At 39.4% G+C, this 22,139-nt stretch overlaps 1 protein-coding gene across 2 annotated transcripts in view; it reads left to right on the top strand.

Moving 5' to 3' along the window:
* Positions 1–22,139, top strand: part of BRINP3 (BMP/retinoic acid inducible neural specific 3) — a 199,555-nt gene that overhangs the window by 159,662 nt on the left and 17,754 nt on the right. For both annotated transcript variants that reach the window (XM_028158072.2, XM_008149829.3), the window contains one exon: positions 12,933–13,155. In XM_028158072.2, the coding sequence (XP_028013873.1) occupies positions 12,933–13,155 (223 nt within the window). The remainder of the gene's footprint in view (positions 1–12,932; positions 13,156–22,139) is intronic.

Genomic DNA, 22,139 nt, shown 5'->3' with positions numbered 1-22,139 from the left:
AATAGAACATGGGTGTCTGATGGACAAAAATGTGCGCTTGCAAAGTGTGATGTTATAACTGCTTATATAAAAGGCTATTGCACTAAATAATTGTCTTTAGAATCCAGAGTGTTATAACGCTAACAATTGCAACATCAATCCCTGGTGTTGAGAAAGATAGTAAACACCTCTTGCATGCGGGAAAAGTTACAAATCTCAATGTACTACAAATGGGGAGACTTAATGTGTGCCAACGTACTATGTACAATGTACAAGCAGCCGAACATGATATCCCATGGTTCCGTGTGATATAGGAATTGCAGGTGCATAGTGCCATATGCAAAACCTTAGGGGAGTGTGTTACAGAATTTACACTATTTCAGGGTTTAGAATGATAATGTGATACAAACACTGCATAGTACATGACATTCCAACTTATCGGTACTTTGGGAAAGGTTTGTTTCCCAAAGAATTTGGGCTTGGTTGACAAATGAATGATAAATCCTCGCTTGCTTCTCGGAGTTTCTTGCGTTTTAGTATTGTAAATATGGGTTGGGGGAACCCAGTACCAATACTTATTATTTTTCCTGACTTTCAATTATTTGTTAGGTAATTTTTAAAAATGTCATTAGAATTATGTATCAAAAAGTTACAGATTCTTTTTTTTTAATTGTTTGACATGGAGTCTTAAAATAAAAAGACTCAGATTATGTTGGATCTGGGTTTGTGGTCACTGCATAACCTTGTCTCTGCTGACTGCCACAGAATTGCATCTTGGGAGAGGTACCCTGCCGTGACAGAGACGATATTGGTTGGCGGAGTGGCCAGCTGCTGGGTAGCTGGGAAGGGTGCCAAATAAGCTATCTTTGGTGATGTTGGCATTGCAATTACTTGCAAGGGAGACACTTGCCCCGAAGTTGCAAAGCGAAGCCTTCTCGAGATGGGTTGATTGTTGAGGGGATGTGTTTGGCTGCGTGTTAAAGAAACAGACAAGCTCTCTTTGGAACATGAAAGGGACAAAGTGACCCGACTGGTGTGGTTCAGTGGTTGAGCATCGACCTTTGAACCAGGAGGTCACAGTTCAATTCCCAGCCTAGGATGGAAGCTCAAACCCCAGTGGGAGGCATGCAGGAGGCAGCCCATCAATGATTTTCTCCCATCATTGATGTTTCTCTTTCCCTCTTCCTTCCTCTCTGAAATCAATAAAAATATATTTTTAAAAATGTGGGTGAGCAATAGATTGTTGTTGTTTTAAGCATCTAGGATTTTTGGAATGGTTTGTTATAGCAGCAAAATGTAGCCTCTCTGGACAGTTGCAAGGCATTTAAGATTAGATTAGATTAGATAAGATTAGATAGATAGATAGATAGATAGATAGATAGATAGATAGATAGATAGATAGATGACAGACATTGATGGCAAATAAATACATAGATAGATTTCTGTTCATGTTTTCAGTGTCCTATAAAAGTAGTCTTTATGCTTCCTAATGTAATATAGAATCTAAAAAAATTGTAGTTTGTTTGTAATATATGAAGTTTTGTTCCTAAATCTCTCTTAACTATATTGACTACATTTGTACAGAGAAGCAATATTTCTGGCTAAGGTCTAATGTTTCCAGGGGTTCCAATAAAATAAACATCCCTTGAAATTGAGTCTAGTTTTTTTTTTTTTCTTTTTGCTTGCTTGTTTTAGGATGAGTTAAGTAATGTATTGTGAACAACTGAAGTCCATTGGAACATAAAAATAAGTGTATTTTCCTTTTCAGTCCTTGTGTTCTGCCCCAGCCTCTGAAAGATGGCGAGATCTTTTTAAGTAATATATCTCTGCTAAATCACCATCATAATGCTTGTGCAATAGTGTGGCATCCCTTTATTGACCATTTATTTGGGAGCCTGAAATATTGGTTCCATTGTAGATCAATCCCTCTGATAACAATTTCACCGGCTTTGCAATTTGCTATTTCAATTTAATATTGCCAGTGGTGTTAGCCTTGCTATTACTTTTATTGCTTAGATTAGTATTGAAAATATTGCGGTGAGAGAGAAGTAATATTGCCGTGATTTTATTATGAGGCCACTTTTCTTCTCCACAATGCCAGGATGCTACCCGAGCATCAGCCTCTCGGCCGTGGAGTATCATTTATATCTTTTATGACTGGCTCTCAGGGTTCTCCTCGAAGAATAGCAATGGTGATTCTCAGGGCTGCGGTCCTAGCAGCTCACCACTGGAGCAAATCAAATAACTATGATGCTCCCATTCTGAAAGTTGGCAGCACATTTTAGGGGGGAAATCAAATGATAACTGTCTCAATGTTGTTTCTGTGCCCCATGAAATTCCAAGATAATCTATGATGAAAAGGGGGAACATTATGGAAAGTTAGTTCAGCTTAAACTAACATGATTTTTATCTTTATTGCTTGTTTTTCCCTATCATTTTATTTTATTTTTTTTAAATTGCAGTTGACATTCAGTATGATATTAGATTTGGGTACACAGCATGGCAATTAGATGTTTACTTAATTTATGAAAATTGTCATTTTAAGTACAAATTAAACTTCTCATAGGAAATCACTAAACTCCTTTGACCTTCATTTTCATTGTTTGTTAGAAAGGAATAAAAACTCCAAAAATTGACAATTGGCCTAAAAAGGGGTTGGGGGGTAGTTTCAGGCATGCCTTTCTCTCTGAAGAGAGAGAATAGACCCAGGAAATGTTGCTTGCTGTGTGGGGATGAAGCAAAGTCTGTTCTTACCACCATGACCATAGCTCGGCTTGTCTGACACTCGATACAGTTTCAAATGAACTTGACCTCATAGGCAGGCACTACTCATGTGTTCAGCAGCTTTTCTCTAGATATCACTTATAAGGCTTCATACCTGGAGACATTCACTCAGCATCTCTAGTTACTAATTTGTTTGTTTGTTTTTTTGTTTTATTGATTTCAGAGAGGAAGGAAGAGGGAAAGAAAGAGAGAACATCAATGATGATGCACGCCCCCCTATTGGGGATCGAGTCCAAAACCCGGGCATGTGCCCTGACCAGAATCGAACTGTGACCTCGTGGTTCATAGGTCGATGCTAAACCACTGAGCCACACCAGCTGGGTGCATGGTTATTATTTTAATATAAAGAGCATACCAGCAATAATGACTATGTAGAATTTAGTCAAGTGCCTAGAACAGTGCTTGATACTTAAAAAATACTGAATGTAAATTTTCCTATCGCAATCCTGAGCATGTACTTTTTTGTTGATAACCAGTGATCACATGTGAGGGCAGCATAGCTTGATTCATTATTTATGAATACTCTCAAATTTACATACAGTAATTTCACTACTTGGAACTCATATGGCAGATTCTCATCCATATGCTAAGAAATCAATCTATGGTTTTTATCTTGCAGTATTACTTCCAACCCAAATTCCCTTTATCCATTTATAATAATAAAAGCATAATATGCTAATTAGACTGGACTTCCTTCTGGACAAAGCCAGGGCTGCCAGGAAAGCCTGGGTTCCGGGAGCCAGAGGGAAGCGATGCTGGCAGCCAGGGGAAGGAAGGCCTACTCTTGCACGAATTTCGTGCATCGGGCCTCTAGTAGTAATATAAAAGCTTAGAAATGTAATACATCCTATTCCACTTTTTCCCCCACTGGAGCCAAGTGTAACTTCATATTTTATATGATTAAGTTCAATATTACTTTTCCAAATTAAATATTTTGCATGCATTCATCTTTAGCTTTAACCATCCCTTCCTGGATCTTGTCAATTGGTTAAACCACTTGAGAAATATATACTTAATTCCTAGTACTGGCAATGTGCCGTCGTGGGCATTTGGAAAGGGAGAATACAAAGAAAAATAAAACATTGTCCTGACCCTCAAGAAATATATAACGGTCTCTGCTTGTATATTCCCTTGAGTCTATTATTATTCTCGTTTCTCTCTCCTAGTTGCCTCTGTGCAGTGATCCCATAATGTGAATTAGTTTCACATCACATCTCAATAAAACCAGCCCGTCCTGATGCACGGTTATTATGAGATTGGTGATAATGTTTGTGAAAAGCCCAGCAAACAAAAGCACCCTTTCGATGTGGGAGCTACAATTTTCCTTCCCCGAAGGCGGAGCAGCCATGCTTTCTTCCAGACTTGGTGTGCGCCGGGCGGTCACGAATGAATGCGCCACTTCAACCAATTCCCGAACCTTCCCAAGGCACATTCTCTCATTGCATAATGGTACCCATCTCCCAGGAGCCTGTGAGCATTAAATGAGATAACCCAGGCAAAGTGCTGAGCTGGGCCCACATAGAAACACTGAATCCAGTATAAAAACAAAAAATAATGGCTGGCCTTTATTTATTACTAATTATGCAACAGTCACTTTATTATGTTTTCATGGTGATTATCTCATCTACACAGGAACCCTATAAAGGACCATGACGGCTGTAATAATGATTACTTTTGTAGTGTTCATACTTAACTAGCCCAGTGACTGGCTCAGTGGAAAGGATAGATATTTGCTGCACTCTTGGGGACTCCGGACTATACTACCCTCCAGGCCCCAACTAGCTCTGTCAGTCAGCATTTTTGCAAGAATAGAATCTGACTGCAGCAGAAAAGGAATTTAGTTACAGACATCAGACCTGCTGTCTATTACAGTACCTCCGCCCACGGCGCCTCTCATGGAAATAGCCGCTACTAGCCTCATGGAAATCGGGGCGCTCACCTGATTCTCACACAGGTGTTCCCCGTCGACAGAAAACAACCAATGGGGTGTTCATCGGAGATGACGGCAGGCACGCTTTGTACCAAAGCATTTACTGTTCTTTGTCCAACAAAAATTATCGAGTTCTTAAAAGCTGATTGAAAACTCAGTCTCGCCTTAGAATGTGTTCAGTCAACGCACCTTGGGCATGCTGGGGGATGGGAGAGGAGGGTGATGAGCAGTGGCTTCTCAGCGAAGGTCATTCTTTTTATTAAGATCACTGCAATGAGTGAAAGCAAGACAGGGTTAGTCCCTGAGAAGGGGCAGCCGTTTCTAGTCCTTGAGGGCAGCGAAAGCAAGCATCCTTAGTGCTTTGGAGCACTGAGAGTTAATCCCAGTGCTCCCCTTTTATCTTCCGGTTCCTTGTGAGTTTGTTTGAGCCACGCCGTCGACAATTGCTGGGGAGAAGAATCTCAAGGGATTGAGGCAATGCTCTGGAGATGGGCAGTTTTGCACCTTGTTTTATACATTACAATCAAAAGAGGAGACAAGTGGGTTATGGTGGTAGACTAGGGAGGCGGGAGAAAGCAAAGCAGGGAAACCTCTGGGATTGGATAAGAAGTAAAATGATTGACACAGACTTCTTTTAGTCAGGTGGGTGCAGGATAGTTGACAGTGAGCAAGTAACTCGGTATCAGTGCGGGGATGCGTGGTCTCCACAGAGCATTGCCTGTGCTTTGAGGGGCCCAGAAAAGGAACATTCATTTGACTTCGGAACGATATGTTATCATTGATGCAAAATGACAGTTCCACCCTTAACACTGTATGGATTTAAATTCCACATATGAGTGAGATCCTGTGATACTTGTCTTTCTCTGACTGGCTTATTTCACTTAGCCTGATACTCTCCAGGTCACTTATATGTGGAATCTAATGAACAAAATAAACAGATGAGCACATCAGTGAAGGTAAAGATTGACCTTTGTCAGGGAGGATCCCAGCCTAGGACATGACTACCCACCACAAGCTGCTTTTTAATGAAAGAGCTTTAATTTCACACCATCCTTGTGGTGACTTTAGGTCTCGGAGTTCGCAAGTCTGTCACACAGGCCTCCCTGAGCTAGTGAGGTTAGCGTGTGGCCCCTTTTCGTCTACACTTGCCTTCCTAGTCCATGTTTGTTTGTTTTTTTCCTAACGGTGACAACATCTGGCAGGCATTGACGTTCAACCTTGGGATCAAAGTTTGTTTTGAAGCCCTACAGCTAGGAGACATAAGTGATTTCTTGAGCAAACTCTGTGGAAGTTTCTAGCACTCAGTCTGTGCTCTGGGAAGAAAGTGGGGGAACGTCAGCTCTTTAAGCAAGCCAGCTGTCTTTGTAGTAACCAGCTCACCCTCACTCAGTCTTTGAATTTTTCATGTCCTTCATTCAGTTTTATGTAGGCACTGTCCCAAATGCTATTTCCACAACAAGCTCTTCATTCTAGACCAGCCCAGGTGGTATTTCTGTTGTCTAAGTTCCACCCTTCACACTGTATGGATTTAAATTAAAAAGCCTTTTCCACATATGAGTGAGATCCTGTGATACTTGTCTTTCTCTGACTGGCTTATTTCACTTAGCCTGGTACTCTCCAGGTTACTCATATGTGGAATCTCATGAACAAAATAAACTGAACACAGCATTGATGTTTCTATCTCTCTCTCCCTCTCCCTTCCTCTCTGAAATCAATAAAAAAATGTTTAAAAAAATTAAAATAAAGTCCCCCCCCCCCCCCACAACTAGTCCAGGAAACTGAGTACGTATTCTCTCTGCTGTCCCTGGAGACTGTCGCCACTGTTTCTGACACCAGCGCCCCCATCAGCCCAGGCCCTCTGCCGCAAGTATGAAAAACAGGCTCTATCCGACCTCGCCTGGTTAGAAATGCATGTACAGATATTGGGCAACACACAGAATCGCCAAGAAAGCTACGGAAGCCTACCCTTGTGTTCCATAGTCAGGACAGAGTCTTAACATCTCGCAGATTTATTTAATGAGATCATGACTGCGGCCTGCTATGAGCGTGCCATTGCACTAACCACCACCATCACTGCCATAATCCCCACCTCCTAAGAAATGGCTCTAGGTGGCCTCTTACTTTTTTAATTTTTTATTTATTTTTATTGTTAAAAGTATTACAGGTGTCCCTCCCCACTCCCCCCATTGACCCCCTGCACTCCGCTCCCGCCCACTCCCCAGGCTTTCTCTGCACTATTGTCTGTGTCCATGGGTTATGCATCTAAGTTCTTTGGTTAATCTGTTCCCACCCACCCCTGCCCCCCTGAAACTTGTCAGTCAGTTGCATGCTTTAATGTCTCTGGATCTATTTGGCTACTATTGCAATGTCTCTGGATCTATTTGGCTACTATTCCAGCTCAGGGTGGGTATATGTGATGCATCCACTTTGTAAAGGCACCTGAGCCTTGCAGATTTTATACTTGCAGATAAAGCTCTGTTTGGGTAATTCCTCAAACACTTGAAGGGAGATTCATAAAAAAAAAAAAAAAAAAAGGCAATCTAATGAAAGACAGATTAATTGGCTTACCATATTATAAAGTATTTTAATATAAAAATATGATGCTATAACGTATTTTACTATAAAAATGTGATGCACCTTTCAGAGAAAAAGAAAATGGTCTGGACAAGCATAATTCATTTCCAGGCAGCTACTAAGGGATTAAGATCGGTTTCTGATTTATGCCCTTGGGTAGCCATCACTTTGCCGCCTTATAAACTCAGCCAATTCACAAGCAAGTGAACAGGCTTGCCATTAACTTTATGCCCCATTATAGTATTTTGTCAATATCAGTATAAACTCTACACTCTTGGCGCAGAGGATGGTTTTAGTAGACTTGCATGGATATGTGGCCACTCAAAGTCATACCAGTGGTTCAGCGGAGAAGTTGAGAAAATTCTCAACTGATACAAATCATTGAAATGATCCCTTACAAATGTTTGGAGAGAGAAAAAAAAATCTTTGTGAAAGTAAAACTCCACCCATTCTAGTCAGGAGTGTGGAGTGAGTCAAAATGTGTATGTTGGCCTGGCCTGTGTGACTTGGTGCTTGACTGTTGACCCATGAATCAGGAGGTCATGGTTTGATTCTCGGTCAAGGGCACATGCCCGAATTACGGGCTCCATCCCCAGTGGGGTACATGTAGGAGTCAGCTGATCAATGACTCTCTCTCATCATTGATGTTTCTCTCTTCTCTCTCTCTCTCTCTCTCCCGTTCCCTTCCTCTCTGAAATCAATAAAAATATTTTTTTAAAAATGTGTATGTTGGTAGCACTTCCTCACGGATCTGATTTTCATTTCAGCCTTTACTTACCGTATTTTCCGGCGTATAAGACGACTTTTTAACCCAGGAAAATCTTATACGCCCAGGTGTCTTATACGCTGGGAAATACGGTACTTTCTGCCCCTGCAGGATGGAATTTCCGGTCACAGCTTTTCTTCCCATCAGCCCTTCCCACTCAAGTTCCCACTTGTTTATCAATCTGGCTTCTTACCTACTTAAGGGCAGTATTGCTGTCCTGTCAGGGTCTGCAGTGAATTTGTTTTTTTAGATCTTTGCCACTGAAAACCAGAAGAATGTAGGAGAATCCATACTATCTTCTGGGGAAATGTGGCTCTCAGGGAATAAGAAATAGCTTTATTAGAGGGTACTCTGGTTGGGCAGTAACTTTGAAGGTCAGTGGAAGACACAGATTGATGTTTGTCAGCTTCGGAAGTACTTTCCCATAAGCATAAAGTGGATCAAGCCTGCAACCAAGGTGCATCCCCTTGACTGGAATCAAACCCACAACTCTTCAGTCCACGGGCTGACGCTCTATCCACTGAGCAACCAGCTGGGGATGTAGAACACCTTTGAAAATATATTCTAAAGCATCTCTGAAGAGAGTCTGAATATTTAGAAATATGTAATCAACTGTATTGGTCAAGGTTTTCCATGCCCGCCAATACAGGCAGAAACACAAATCGGGGTATGGGCATTCATGGCTGGTTCCCTTACACCCTGAAAAGGTTCAGGTCCCCACTCTCACCAGCTCAGTTCAACTGTGAACCATGCAAATAAAGAGCATAAATAATATATAATTACACGGGATCAATGTGTAAATACATTAGTGTTAGTAATATTTTTGCTGACATTAGAGTTAGGAAACTGAAGAGGATTTGCATTCTACATACAAAACTACGCCAATAAAATTTACATGAAGGGTTATTGGGGGAATTGAATTAATATTTAAAGCACTTAAAAGAGTTCCTGCCCAAAGTAAGAACTCATATTAATAGAGAGAGACAGATCATTAATTTAAAATTAGCTAATTAGATATCAAGTGTTAACTAGCATTTCTATCAGGGGGAAGGGAGGTGGGGAGCAGCAGACCTGGTTATGCTACTTTTAAAAATACTTCATTTTTCATGGAGAAGTAGTAGCAGCCTGGAGTCCACATGGTGCCTGGCGAGACTTCTGTAATTCATTGGAAACTTGTCACTGGCCTGATTCTCTCTGCCTCCACAGAATTCATCAATACCATGCATTTTCCTTTGCATTACTCTTTGCTTCCTGTGAATTAGTTTTGTTAGGAAGACTGAGTGACTATAAATTCCTGCCAGCATAGGTGATGTTTTTTATTATTATTATTATTATTATTATTGTGTGTGTTGTTTTCTCTCTAGTCCTCAAGATTATACAGGGTAAAATACTCAATTGATACACTCTTAAATGGATATTTCCAGATTACATGAGATCACTGTTTTCTTTTAGAACTGTATTTGCCCCACAAAGTATGGCTAGTCCCTGTTCATTTGCCATTTGAAAAGTGATGGTAGATTAAGAAAAAAGAAAAAAAAAGGGGGGAGGGGGTGCAATGGTACTTCATCTTCTACTTGACTTTGGACATTATTGTAGGATAAGATGTTATCTGGCATCCCCACTTTGTAGTTTTGTAAATCACTAACGCACATCATAATTCTAATGTGTCATTCATTTTATTTTTATATCCTACAAATATGTGAACTTTACCAGTTACCATAGATGAGAGGGGAAAAAATCTCCACAGGAATCTTTCTGGGGATTCTACTGACTTCTAAATAGAATGAATGTCAGATACTAGAGACGTTATTCTAGCACTCAAATATATTTCACGTCTACTTGTCATTAAAAAAAATAAGATGAAAAGCTTATTCGTATTCTCTTTCCTAGACGGAGACAGCTGTTTGTTCTGTGTATAGCAGGTGTCCAATAAATGGTTTGGGTGACTGTCAGTGGTGACTCTTAATGACTTTATCATGAAGTAATTATTCATGTGTTATGTTAAAACCATGTTTCTTAGAAATTACCTCATGATGGTTTTCAGCTGACACAATTATGTACACTTTGATAAAATTAAATTCTATTTTAAGCTATCCTTTACTGCGAATATAATTTACTGATTTAGCGACTTTCAGAATACCATTAGAACGAACAATGAAAAGAATTAAAATATGCATGCCCACGAAACAATAAAGGCTTATCAGACGTGTTCAAGTAAGAGACAACAATGAAATGAATGATTAGTTTTCAAAGTAGTGGCATCTGCTCTGAGACTACTCCCAGGATGCTTCCCAGTCCCAGGCATCAGCTCCGTTATTCAAAAGAGCGAAACTCTCAAAAGAGACATATGGGACCAAACAAATCGTAGGGTTCTGTGGAATTGGAATTTTAAAATGCATTTATTTGTAGCCCTGCTTACTTAAAAAGATGATTTGAAGCATATCAAGTGGGTATGTGCGCAAATATCTTTCCTCGTAATCACTTGCGCTGGGATGTTATCATTTCCTTTGGTTTTACTTTTCTTTCTAGTAAAAGTCTATACCTGCAATGTCCCAAAGATGCCAGGACTCTGCATTTATTTGTTGTAGAAGAAATACACCTAATGTCACCCTAATATCCGTGAATATCATTTTCTATTACATTGTTAAAAAGTTGCATATTCTAGCACTGATGTAGGTTGGATCTGAATATCGAACTAGCCCTAACACACGAAATAAATATAAATTAATTGCTCTAACCAGGTATCTGAATTAATGTGGTTCATTTATCAAGTGAGAAATGGCATGTTTTAAGAAGTGCTAATGACAATATGGTACTCTAATACAGATGGTGCCTACATATAAAAAATAAGTGTTAACACACCTCTCCAAATTCTGTTGAATACTGATAATGATAATAATAATAATAGTAATAGCCATAATGACATTTGAAAATAACCATGTTTTTTTTAAAAAAATACTTTTATTGAATTCAGATAGGAAGGGAGAGGGAGAGATAGAAACATCAATGATGAGAGAGAATCATTGACTGCTTCCTGCAGGCCCCCTTCTGGGGATGGAGCCCACAACCCGGGCATGTGCCCTGACAGGAATCGAACAGGTGATGTCCTGGTTCATCGGTTGACACTCAACCACTGAACCACACCAGCTGGGCTGAAAATAACTGCTTTTGAATTGGATCTTTAAAACTAACCAAATTAGAATTTAAAGCAACTGTTCATACAGGCGTCCTCAAACTAACACAGGCCATATGCGTTTTGTTTTTTTACTTCAAAATAAGATATGTGCAGTGTGCATAGGAATTTGCTCAGAGTTTTTTTTTAAACTATAGTCCGGCTCTCCAACGGTCTGAGGGACAGTGAACTGGCCCCCTGTTTAAAAGTTTGAGGACCCCTGGTTCATAATGTCATAGACTTTTAAAGGTATATGAGACTATCATCCAGAACTCTCTATCTCATTTACAAAGGGGGAAACTAAGGCACAGAGAGACTGAGGTTTAGTGCATACCGTATAACTTCATAATGGGTAGAAAAACGACTAAAATGTAGTCTGTCGCACTTGCCAAATAATACTGGTTTAGCCATTGGGAACCTTTTTCCAAATCTTGCAGTATGTTGGTGTGTGTTTGTGGAGTTAACCCAAACATGTACTTCCTATTTTCAATAAATACTAAAAGCAACAAAAAGTTCACATTCTGAGTCCAATTTATAATATTTACTTCAGATATAAAAGAAGAGATGAGGGAAAGGTTCAACTATCATATTTTAATATTTTAAATGTGATAAAATATATAACGTTTGTCATTGTAATCTTTCTAACTGTACAATACAGTGACATTAACTACATTCAGAATGTTGTGCAACCATCACCACTATCTTGTCTCCAAAAAGTTATCTCCCCAAACAGAAATTCTGTAGCTATTATGCAATAACTTCCCATTTCCCCCTCAAACCTCCCCTGGCGAATTCTAATTTATTTTCTGTCTCAGTGAACTTAACTATGCCAGAGAGTTCACATAAGTGGGATCACACCATATTTGCGTCTTAACTCCCATATTTTCAAGGTTCCTTTGCATTGTGGCAGGTATCAAAACTTCATTTATTTTTATGGGCAGTTGTGATGTTTCTACCTTTCGGCTATAGTCCCAACCGTCTTTTTGTTTTTGGATAATTAGTAGACCGTTTAGATTTTTATTTATTTTCGTGCAGCATCAACTTTTGTTGCTACTGTTGGTTAATCAGACATTTGAAAATAAGACGATTTCAGACATGATAGTACAACAAAGATGAGAGTCAATATTGGAGCTTTAAATGCTTTTTATTTTTTTTTCTCTTTAGCATCCATTTATGTTTTACACTATTATGTCAGTCATAGCAAATTGCAAATGGTTAAAGAGAATAATCAGAGTATAGAGTTGAATTGTATAATTTTATATTTAAAAAAAATTTCCCTCTTAAAATTAATAAATATGCTTCATAATATTATATATATTCTATACTAAGTTAATAAACATTTCTGAAGATATTTCTTTGACATAAAACACTTGGAAAGGCTTAGGAATACTACTGGCAAAAATGAAGGATGAATTAATGACCACTACCTATGGAGAAATTTCATTCAAAGACCATCAAAAGGAGAACATGAAAAAAATAAGTTTAGCTTAAATTTTCTGACCAAATTATTTTATCTTCTTCCCTGAAAGTTCTATTTTAAAGGGAAACCAAAAAGAAAATATGATTAAAGCATCAAAACATCTTCCTGTTCATTTGCTACTCACCAATAATAAATTGCATGGACTCATTTTTTTTTTAATATTAACCTGTGAAATGTGTTTTGGAGAAAAAGGAAGAGAATTGCTTATAATGAACGTATTGGATTTTCACAATTTTTTTCCCCCCAGATGAATTCAAGTTCTTTATGAAAAGGCTGCCCATGAACTATTTCCTCAACACGTCTACCATCATGCACTTGTGGACAATGGATTCTAATTTCCAGCGCCGCTATGAGCAACTGGAGAACAGCATGAAACAGCTGTTCCTGAAGGCGCAGAAAATTGTGCACAAGCTCTTCAGCCTCAGCAAGAGGTGTCACAAGCAGCCCCTCATCAGCCTGCCGAGACAAAGGTAAGACATTGGTGGCGACGTAGACAGCTGAGGGCGTTGTTTTCCCAGGGAGCTCTGCTTATGTCTGAACACAGGTGTGGGATACACATCGCTCAGTGTTATTCACGTGATAGGCAATCATCAGAAACCACAGTATGATCTCAAGTCTCAAAGTCATAAATTGTGGTTACTTTCCGAAGTAATATAGTACATGAGGAACATACAAACCAACACTTCCTAATTTTTCTTTTCTTTAAATCTTTTTTTTTTTTTTACTTTCATAGAAGGGAGAGGAAGAGAGATAGAAATATCAATGATGAGAATCATTGATTGGCTGCCTCCTGCACGCCCCCTACTGGGGATCCAGCCTGCACCCCTGGCATGTGCCCTGACCGGGAATCGAACCATGACCTCCTAGTTCATGGGTCGGTGCTCAACCACTGAGCCATGCCAACCGGACTTTTTTCTTTTATTGTTAAAATGGAGAAGTCATAATAACGTGGTATGTGAGGTAGTCAACTAAGAATTGTATCACAGTGAATACAAAAACACAGAGCCTTATGGTTAAATTGTGAGCATTGGGATAAGCTGGGCCACAGAGTGAAATTTCTTATTATGTAATTTTGAATTAAAAGAATTTAAAGTTTATGTTCTTTGATTAGTGTTCAGAGTACCATAAGCCTTATTCAACATGAATCTCTGAAAACTGCTGGAGAAGTTACTAATAATTTATGTGAATGAAGACAGACTATTAAAATACTGTATCTGAACTCTAATTTTGAGAAACACAATTTTTAGACATGCTACTTTAAGATATATTGACCAGACAGTGCAATAAAAATTGTATTTATTTATTTGAAGTCAGATTAAAAATACATCAGAATGAAAAGCTAAGGGAAAATATAGAATGATATCACAAAAAGTATGCATTTGCACTATCTCGGTAATAAAATGCTTGCATTTTGACTTGATGCTTAAATCATTAAGAGGAGAAATCTATAATTATAGATTTTTTCCCCATGAAAAAAAGTAAACACCTGAAAGTCTATACAGTTTTCAAAATTCAATTTCAAAATAAATCATTGGCATTTTTTTTTCAATTCATTGGATTTTAGGATATTCAAAATTTATGTAACCATCACCACAATCCAAGTTGAGAACATTTTCATTCTCCCCAAAACAAATCCAGTCCCGATTAGCAGTAACTCCCCATGCTCCCACACCCAGCCCTCGGCTGTTTAGCTCTAGAAACCAGTCACACCGCCTGTCCTTCCAGCTGCCCCTGGTGTGGACATTCCTTACAAAAGCAGTCATGCACTGTGTCTTTGTGACTGGCTTCTTTCATTTAACAGGGTACTTTTAGCTCATCCGTGTAGTGTGTATCAGTAGTATGGGTCTCTCACATGTCATGTATTCATTCATCCTTTGATGGACATTTTGGTTGACTCCACACTTTGGTTAGTGTGAGTAATGCCGCTATGAACACTCATGTATGTTTTTTTTAACGTGGAGGTATGTTTTCAGTTTCCTTGGGGGTATACCTGAGAGTGAAACTGATGAGTGAAGGTCACTAGACGTAACATTTTGAGGTGCTGCCAAGCTGTTTCCCAGAGTGGCTGCAGCGTTTCGCATTTCCATGGGTGACAGCTCCATCGCCCCACATCCTCTCTGTTGTTGTCCCTCCTTGGATCTTGTGGTTTAGTTTCTATTTCCCAGTGACTAATGATGCTGAGTTTCTTTCCTGTGCTAAGTGCTCATTGGCTATCATCTTGGAGAGATGAGATGTCTATTCAAATCCTTTACTCACTTTTCCTTTGACTTTACTTTTGTTATTGAGTTGTTGTAAGAGCAAGTTATGTATTTGGATGCTAGTCTCTTATCAGTTATGTGATATACGAATATCTCCTTCCATTCTCCGAGATGTCTTTCTCTCCCTCTCACTCCTTCCCTCTCCTCCCCGTCCCCCCACTGCCTCTCTCTCTCTCTTTCTCTCTCTCATTAGTTTAGTTCAAGTGTGCCGGTTTGGTTTCAAAGAACTAACTTTTGGTTTTCTTTGTATTTTTATTTTTTCTTCTTGGTTTTTTCCCCACTGTAACCATTATTTCCTTCCTTTTGTTTGCTTGTTTGCTTGTGTTTACTATGATCTTTTTTTTTTTTTTTTACTTTCATGGAGAGAAAAGGTAGGTTATGATTTAAGAACTTTCATTTTCTTAAAATATAAGCATTTCCAGCTATAAATATTCCTTTGAGCACTGCCATAGCTGTAAGTTTTGTTATTTTATGCATCCTTTAAGATTTTTTATTTCTTCTACACATAAGGCGCTTTTATATATAGCTGTCTGTGTACATTCCCAAGTAGAGAATCCCAGCTTGTGGGAGACACTGTTACTTAGGTAGAATGAACTTCATGCTTCACATGTGGAGTAAATACAGTTTGTAAACCACTAAAGTAGATGGTTCTACCCATCAAACAAAAATGGGAGATGTAAGAGGATGGTGGGTCCGGAAGCAAGGAGATGAGTTTGGTTATGCACAGGTTGGCTTTAAGAAGTTGGCTTAACAAGTCTGGACAGAGTGGGACGTTGACATCTGAAGCTCAGAGGAGGTCTGAGGAGGCGGGGTGGCGATCATGGGTGCTCGTGAAACCACGAGATCTGAATATAATATCACGAAAAATGTGGAGATAGAAACTGTGGGTGTATGTAAAGGGTGGGTGGAAAAACAGCAACTGCTAGTGAGCAGAGAGCAGGGTATAATACAGGGTTGGGCAAAAGCGGTTGACGGTTGTTCATCTGTAAACCTACTTTCGCCCACGTTGCAGTGTTGCTCAGTGGTAGAGCATCAGCCCATGGTCCAAAGGGTCTTGGGTTCAATTCCCAGTCAAGGGCATGCACCTGGGTTGCAGGTTCCTTTCCTGGCCCCGGCCTGGGCACATTGGGAGGCAAACAATCAATGTGTCTCTCTCACATTAGTGTTTCTTTCTCTCTGGCTCTCCCCCTCCCTTCCACTTTCGCTAAAAAAATCAATGGAAAAATATCCTCAGGTGAAGATTAATAATAACAAACAAAGAGCCACATTCATGTCTAGAAAAACAATTTAAACACCCAAATTTTCCATAAAAGTGTAAGATATTTAAGGAATGTATGAAAACATGAAACAATGCAAGTTGGATGTATACAGAATAAATAAATAAGCAACATTAAATAAAGATGCATTATGTGGAATAAGTTTCAGTAAACTATGGGACTTAATATTTGATTTATTTAGTTCAGAAGTTTTAGAAAACAAAGATTGCCAAAGGCTTTTCTTGATTTCCTTTTTCCAATGCAGCATAACTCCTATGTTAGCCATTACTCCTGGCACACACCACGCAGACTTCTTGCTAGATGCACGATTTCACTGAAGTTGGTTTTTACCCATGACCGTTTTTCTTCTACTAGGAATGTGAGATATTGTTTGTTTTGTTTTCTCATTTTAATAGAATATAAAATGACATTGGGAAAACTAAAAACCAATATGGAGTATAATCAGTTACTAGAATACAGTGGGAAAAAGTTGGGCTATTTGTGGGGTATGTTTCCAGAAATTTCTAAAGAAGTGGCGAAGCAGCCCTCGCTGGTTTGGCTCGGTGGATAGAGCGTCGGCCTATGGACTGAAGGGTCCTGGGTTTGATTCCTGGTCAGGGCACATGCCTGAGTTGCAGGCTCCGTCCCCAGTGTGGGGTGTGCAGGAGGCAGCCAATCAATGATTTCTCTCTCATCATGGATGTTTCTATCTGTCCCTCTCTCTTCCTCTCTGAAATTAATAAAAACCTATTTTAAAGAAGTGTCTAAAGCAATACCAGTGAAAATTCTGATTTTTGTCCTGCCTTTATGATATTCTTCCCAGCTTTTTTTTTTTAACTCATCACTGTAAGAACTGGATTTCAATATCTGATATTCTAAAATCTTGAAATACAAATAAAAGCAAACAAAATGCATCTTCATAAATAAAATGATTTCTGACACTTCCTGCATAATGGCAGTAGGTTATTTTCCTACATGATGTAGTTTTTCTTTATAATGCTTTCTTTTTGGTAAGGCATGACACTCAGAGTAATCCCTCCCCCCAAGTCTGCACTGCCATTACCACTGCTCCTCATGAATTTCTGTGACATCAGAATCCTCTTTCCCACCTGGGTAAACTGAGGACATTGGTGACCTGGTGTCCCTGAGGCAGTCACCTTTTGCTATCCTAAAACTTTTGACATAAGTAACGATGACATTCATTTAATGAAAGGACAATAATTACAGAAAGTATTGAAAAGTATTCAGAGATAATTATCTTTTTTAATATATTTTATTGATTCTACAGAGTAAGGGAAAGGGATAGAGAGTTAGAAACATCGATGAGAGAGAAACATTGATCAGCTGCCTCCTGCACACACGGGGATGTGCCTGCAACCAAGGTACGTGCTCTTGACCAAAATTGAACCTGGGACCCTTCAGTCCAAGGCCAGCGCTCTATCCACTGAGCCAAACCGGTTAGGGCTTCAGAGATAATTCTTAAAAAAATAACTCAACTATACTATTTTGTGCAGCCAAGGATCCATAGAAATATTTCATTTATGGTCCTTTTTTGTAAATCTTTAGCAACCAACTCTTTAAGGGGTAAATACCCCCAATATTTAGCATGAAGCAATTTTGTAATATAAATATTTCCACCGTGGCCAATTGCAAGCTGCCCGTGTGATGTCCTTGAACATGGATGGAGTAGTGAAGAGACAAGCACAAGTGGCTCTTGCAGGCACTAACAAGCCACTACAAATGGAGGAACATGTTTTTATAAAATATATTTTTATTGATTTCAGTGAGGAAGGGAGAGAGAGAGAAATAGAAACATCAATGATGAGAATCATTGATCTGCTGCCTCCTGCATGCCCCCGACTGGGGATTGATCCCGCAACCCGGGCATGTGCCCTGACCAGAACTGAATCCACAATCTCTTGGTTCCTGGGTTGATGCTCAACCACTGAGCCACACCGGAAGGGCTGGAACAGTTTTAAAAGTTAGTTATAGCCGAAACCGGTTTGGCTCAATGGATAGAGTGTCGGCCTGCGGACTCAAGGGTCCCAGGTTCGATTCCGGTCAAGGGCATGTACCTTGGTTGCGGGCACATCCCCAGTGGGGGGTGTGCAGGAGGCAGCTGATCTGATCGATGTTTCTAACTCTCTATCCCTCTCTCTTCCTCTCTGTAAAAAATCAATAAAATATATTTTTAAAAGTTAGTTATAATGTGGAATTTAAAACCATGGGATTAACATTTTGAAATCCCCTACATTAAATTATTTGGTCTACCTTGAAGTTCAAATGGACCTTCTACGCACACATACAAAATCATGACCAGGTCATTTGGAAAATACTGGTTACTTATGTGTCAACACATAGGAGATCTTCATATCATTCATTCTACAATACCAACACAGTTTCACCCCCCGATGCTGCCATTGCATTTGTGAGAAAAGTCGTTACGTATTGAAAAGCTGTCGATCTCATAGGGGCAGACACAAGTTTTCCAAATTTGTAATCTTAACTTGAAAGCTTGAGATTTCACTTTGGTTTTAAATATGTCAGTTGCCTTAATATTAAATGTCAATACGTCTGACGTGATAGCTTCATTTCTTTCCGTTTTGACAACGGACCTGCCCATTAGACAAGTCTAACTAGCCAGAGTTTGCCTGCCCATCATTCTTTCAAGTAAAAAATGCTTTGAAAAAGTACCTGCCCAGCGTGCAGAAAACACATCGCACAGAGCTTTGTCTCAAGCCCACCGCTAGGCCAGGGGGCAGCGCCGGGACGTTATTCATCTGCCTATTTCGGGGTTGGTTTGTTTTTAAATGGTCTCCACCTAGTTGTGCATTCATTCATTCATTCATTTATTTATTTATTTCTCACCCCAGAATATTTTTCCACTGATTTTTTAGACAAAGTGGAAGGGAGGGGAGAGACAGAGAGAGACACATTGATAGGTTGCCTCTCACACTAGCCAGACTAGGGCTGGGGATCAACCCCGCAACCGAGGTATGGGCCTTTGACCAGAATTGAACCCGGGACCCTTCTGTCTTTGGGCTGATAACTCTATCCACTAGCAAAACCGGCCGGGGCAAGTCCAATCGCTTTGAAGTCATCACACCAGTCCTGGACTATTTATGATTGTACTATTATTTGAGAGAGGAATAAAATCACTTTTTTTTCCCCTAAGTCAATATTACTTGGCTTATGTGACTGTAGCCAACTTCATCCCTAACTAATAAAAGGACCTCACTGACTGGCCTCCAAATCCTTTACAATTGCAGAATGTGCGATTTAATTAAAAATGGCATTTATATGATTAATACAGCGAACTTTTGCTGAGAGCAATTTCATATGAAACTGTAGGGAAAAGTCAGGATATTAATTTTCCTTATACTTCTGTGCTACAAAAGAATGTTGTTATTATTTTTGTTTCAGTCACTTTCTGGTACCTCACATGTTAATAATGAAGCAGTAAATGTAGAGACTTTAATGCATCCTCAGTGTGTTATTGAGACACGTAAAACATACAACAATGACAAAGTAGCCAGCAAGTGGAAGGAGCTTAAATAATTATTAAACATGTCCAAAATAGAAAACACAATTTTTTATGTATAGGTCATTTCTAACATATTCATGAAATTTCTGCAAAATGTGTTTTCATGAATTTCAGAGTCAAAGTAGAATTTGTCGTAAAGATAATAGCATCAATTCTAAAAGAAACGCATCGTTATTTGTGTAGAGTGATACACAGCAGCTTGGATTCTGACTCCAGGGAGCCAGGGAGACACACTCTCAAGAAGGAAAAGGAAAGGGTATGCCCCACCCTTTTCGGTAGGAGGCCACTTCTGAACAAATTTCAAGTCGGCAAATCTCTCCTTTCCCTCAGCCGGCTTCCTTTTGCCTAATTCTTGGTGTAGCCTCGATTTCAGCTCTTCTAACTCTTAAGTTCTTATTTCTTATCTTTTTAAAAAAAATATTTTTTCCATTGATTTTTAGATAGAGAAGAAGGGAGAGAGAGAGAGAAACATCAATGTGAGAGACACTTTGATTGGTTGTCTCCTGCATGTGCCAGGGATCCAGCCTGCAACCTAAGTACAATGCCCTTGACCTGAATCGAACCCATGACCCTTCAGCCCAAAGGCAAACGCTCTAACCACTGAACCAAACTGGCTAGGGTTGTTCTTTCCACTGTAACATTCCTCCTTGGACCTTCAGCTCAGAAATCATTCCATAATCTTTCAACTTATTAGATCTTGATAGATGTTATCTAAACATAGTTATTTCAAAACAAATTCATACTTAGGTATAGAGTGTTTGCGTTTTTTAAACGCCTTGCTAGCCATAACAGTACCCAGTTTGAGGCATATAGGCAGGGCAAAAACAATGTTAAAACGGAAACACCTGTGTGATTATAATGTTGTGAATGTTCCCCTTTTCCTCTCCTGGATACAAGGTCGTGTGGGGCAATCGGAGAGCTAGTTTCTTTGACGTTTTGTCCAGAGATCTCTGTCTATAACTAAGGGTCATTTGGGAAAGAGGTTCAAACCCTGGAGGTGCCCTCCTTAGCTAGCTACTTTTGGCAATATTATCGGATCCAAGGGCTTTGCTCCTTTTGGAAATTCTGTGGACTTAGTGATGTGTGTATTTGTATGTGTGTGAGCATCGCGCAGAATAACAGGTCAACAGCTCATTGTGTTTTCAGTAAAAGTCTTAGTGTGTTGTCTTATTCTCTTTTTACATGTATTCACATTCTCCCATCAGAGGAAAAGGCAGTCAAGGGAAGTACTATTGAATGGGACACATTCCCAATAAGAGATTCTGTTCTATCGCTCGCTATGCAAATGTCTTACAAGTACGGCTTCCCACATCTTCTTGACATTAAACAGTCTTCTAAGAAAGATTAAGAGGGTCATTACCAAAATGCTTTTTACCCCCTGGTAACTCAATGGAGTTGCCAGCTAAAATAATTAGATTTGAGAACAGTAACAATATAGATGGCTCCAGAGGACTCTTAACACTTACGCTAACTTGCTTATAAAAAGAAGAGTCCTATCAGAAATGCCCTGGAAATGAGGTCGGAAAGCCGACACTATCCCGCTTTCCCAGCACTACATGGAGTATCACTTTGCTTAAATAGTCGGAATCCATTTCTTATTTTGCCGACCTCAGGTCTATGCACAGAGGGTAGGTGGAGGGCTCTGTATCTGGCTTCATTTTCTCCTTGCTACCAAGTTGATGATAAGCCCTCATTGTGTTTCACTGAATAACTTGCATCTTATGAGATATTTAATGTTTGCTTTCTAAAAAAAATACATAAAAGGTATAGGTTTTTATGTTTTTTTATTGATTTCACAGAGGAAGGGGAGGAGAGAGAGAGCGAAACATCAATGAGGCACATTAATTGGATTGGCTGCCTCCTGCACGCCCCCTACTGGGGATTGAGCTCGCAACCCAGGCATGTGCCCTCACCGGGAATCATACCATAACCCACTGGTTCATAGGTCGATGCTCAACCACTAAGCCATGCTGGCTGGGCTCATTCTGATATTTTGCATGAGAAGGCAAGTTGCATTAAGTTGATACAGGAAGTTACTTCTTAGAAAAATGTTATGGAGTGAAGGGAATAAACTTATTCTGTGTTGATATTACATTAACCATCACCGGTTTGTATGTGGACCATAAAGTAAGAATCAATAGAAATTCCAAGACACTAATGTTTCTGTAAATCTTATAATGTTATTGACAATAAAATTCCTAGACTGGATGCACTTTCAGTTTTTAAACAGATTTAAATCAGGGCTGAGAGTCAGTCTCATTTCTGTTTGCATCACTTCTGAACAATTTCACTTGTATTATGGAAGAAATGGATACATGTTTACTTGCCAAAGTAAATACATCATCCACTATTGGGATGGTGTGATGGTTTTATTACCTCAAAACAGAAGCTCATCT

Source organism: Eptesicus fuscus, chromosome 24 (assembly GCF_027574615.1).
Source record: "Eptesicus fuscus isolate TK198812 chromosome 24, DD_ASM_mEF_20220401, whole genome shotgun sequence".
NCBI classification, from domain to species: domain Eukaryota; kingdom Metazoa; phylum Chordata; class Mammalia; order Chiroptera; family Vespertilionidae; genus Eptesicus; species Eptesicus fuscus.
The sequence above is the reverse complement of the archived record's forward strand: the minus strand, read 5'-3'. Positions and strand labels throughout refer to the sequence as shown.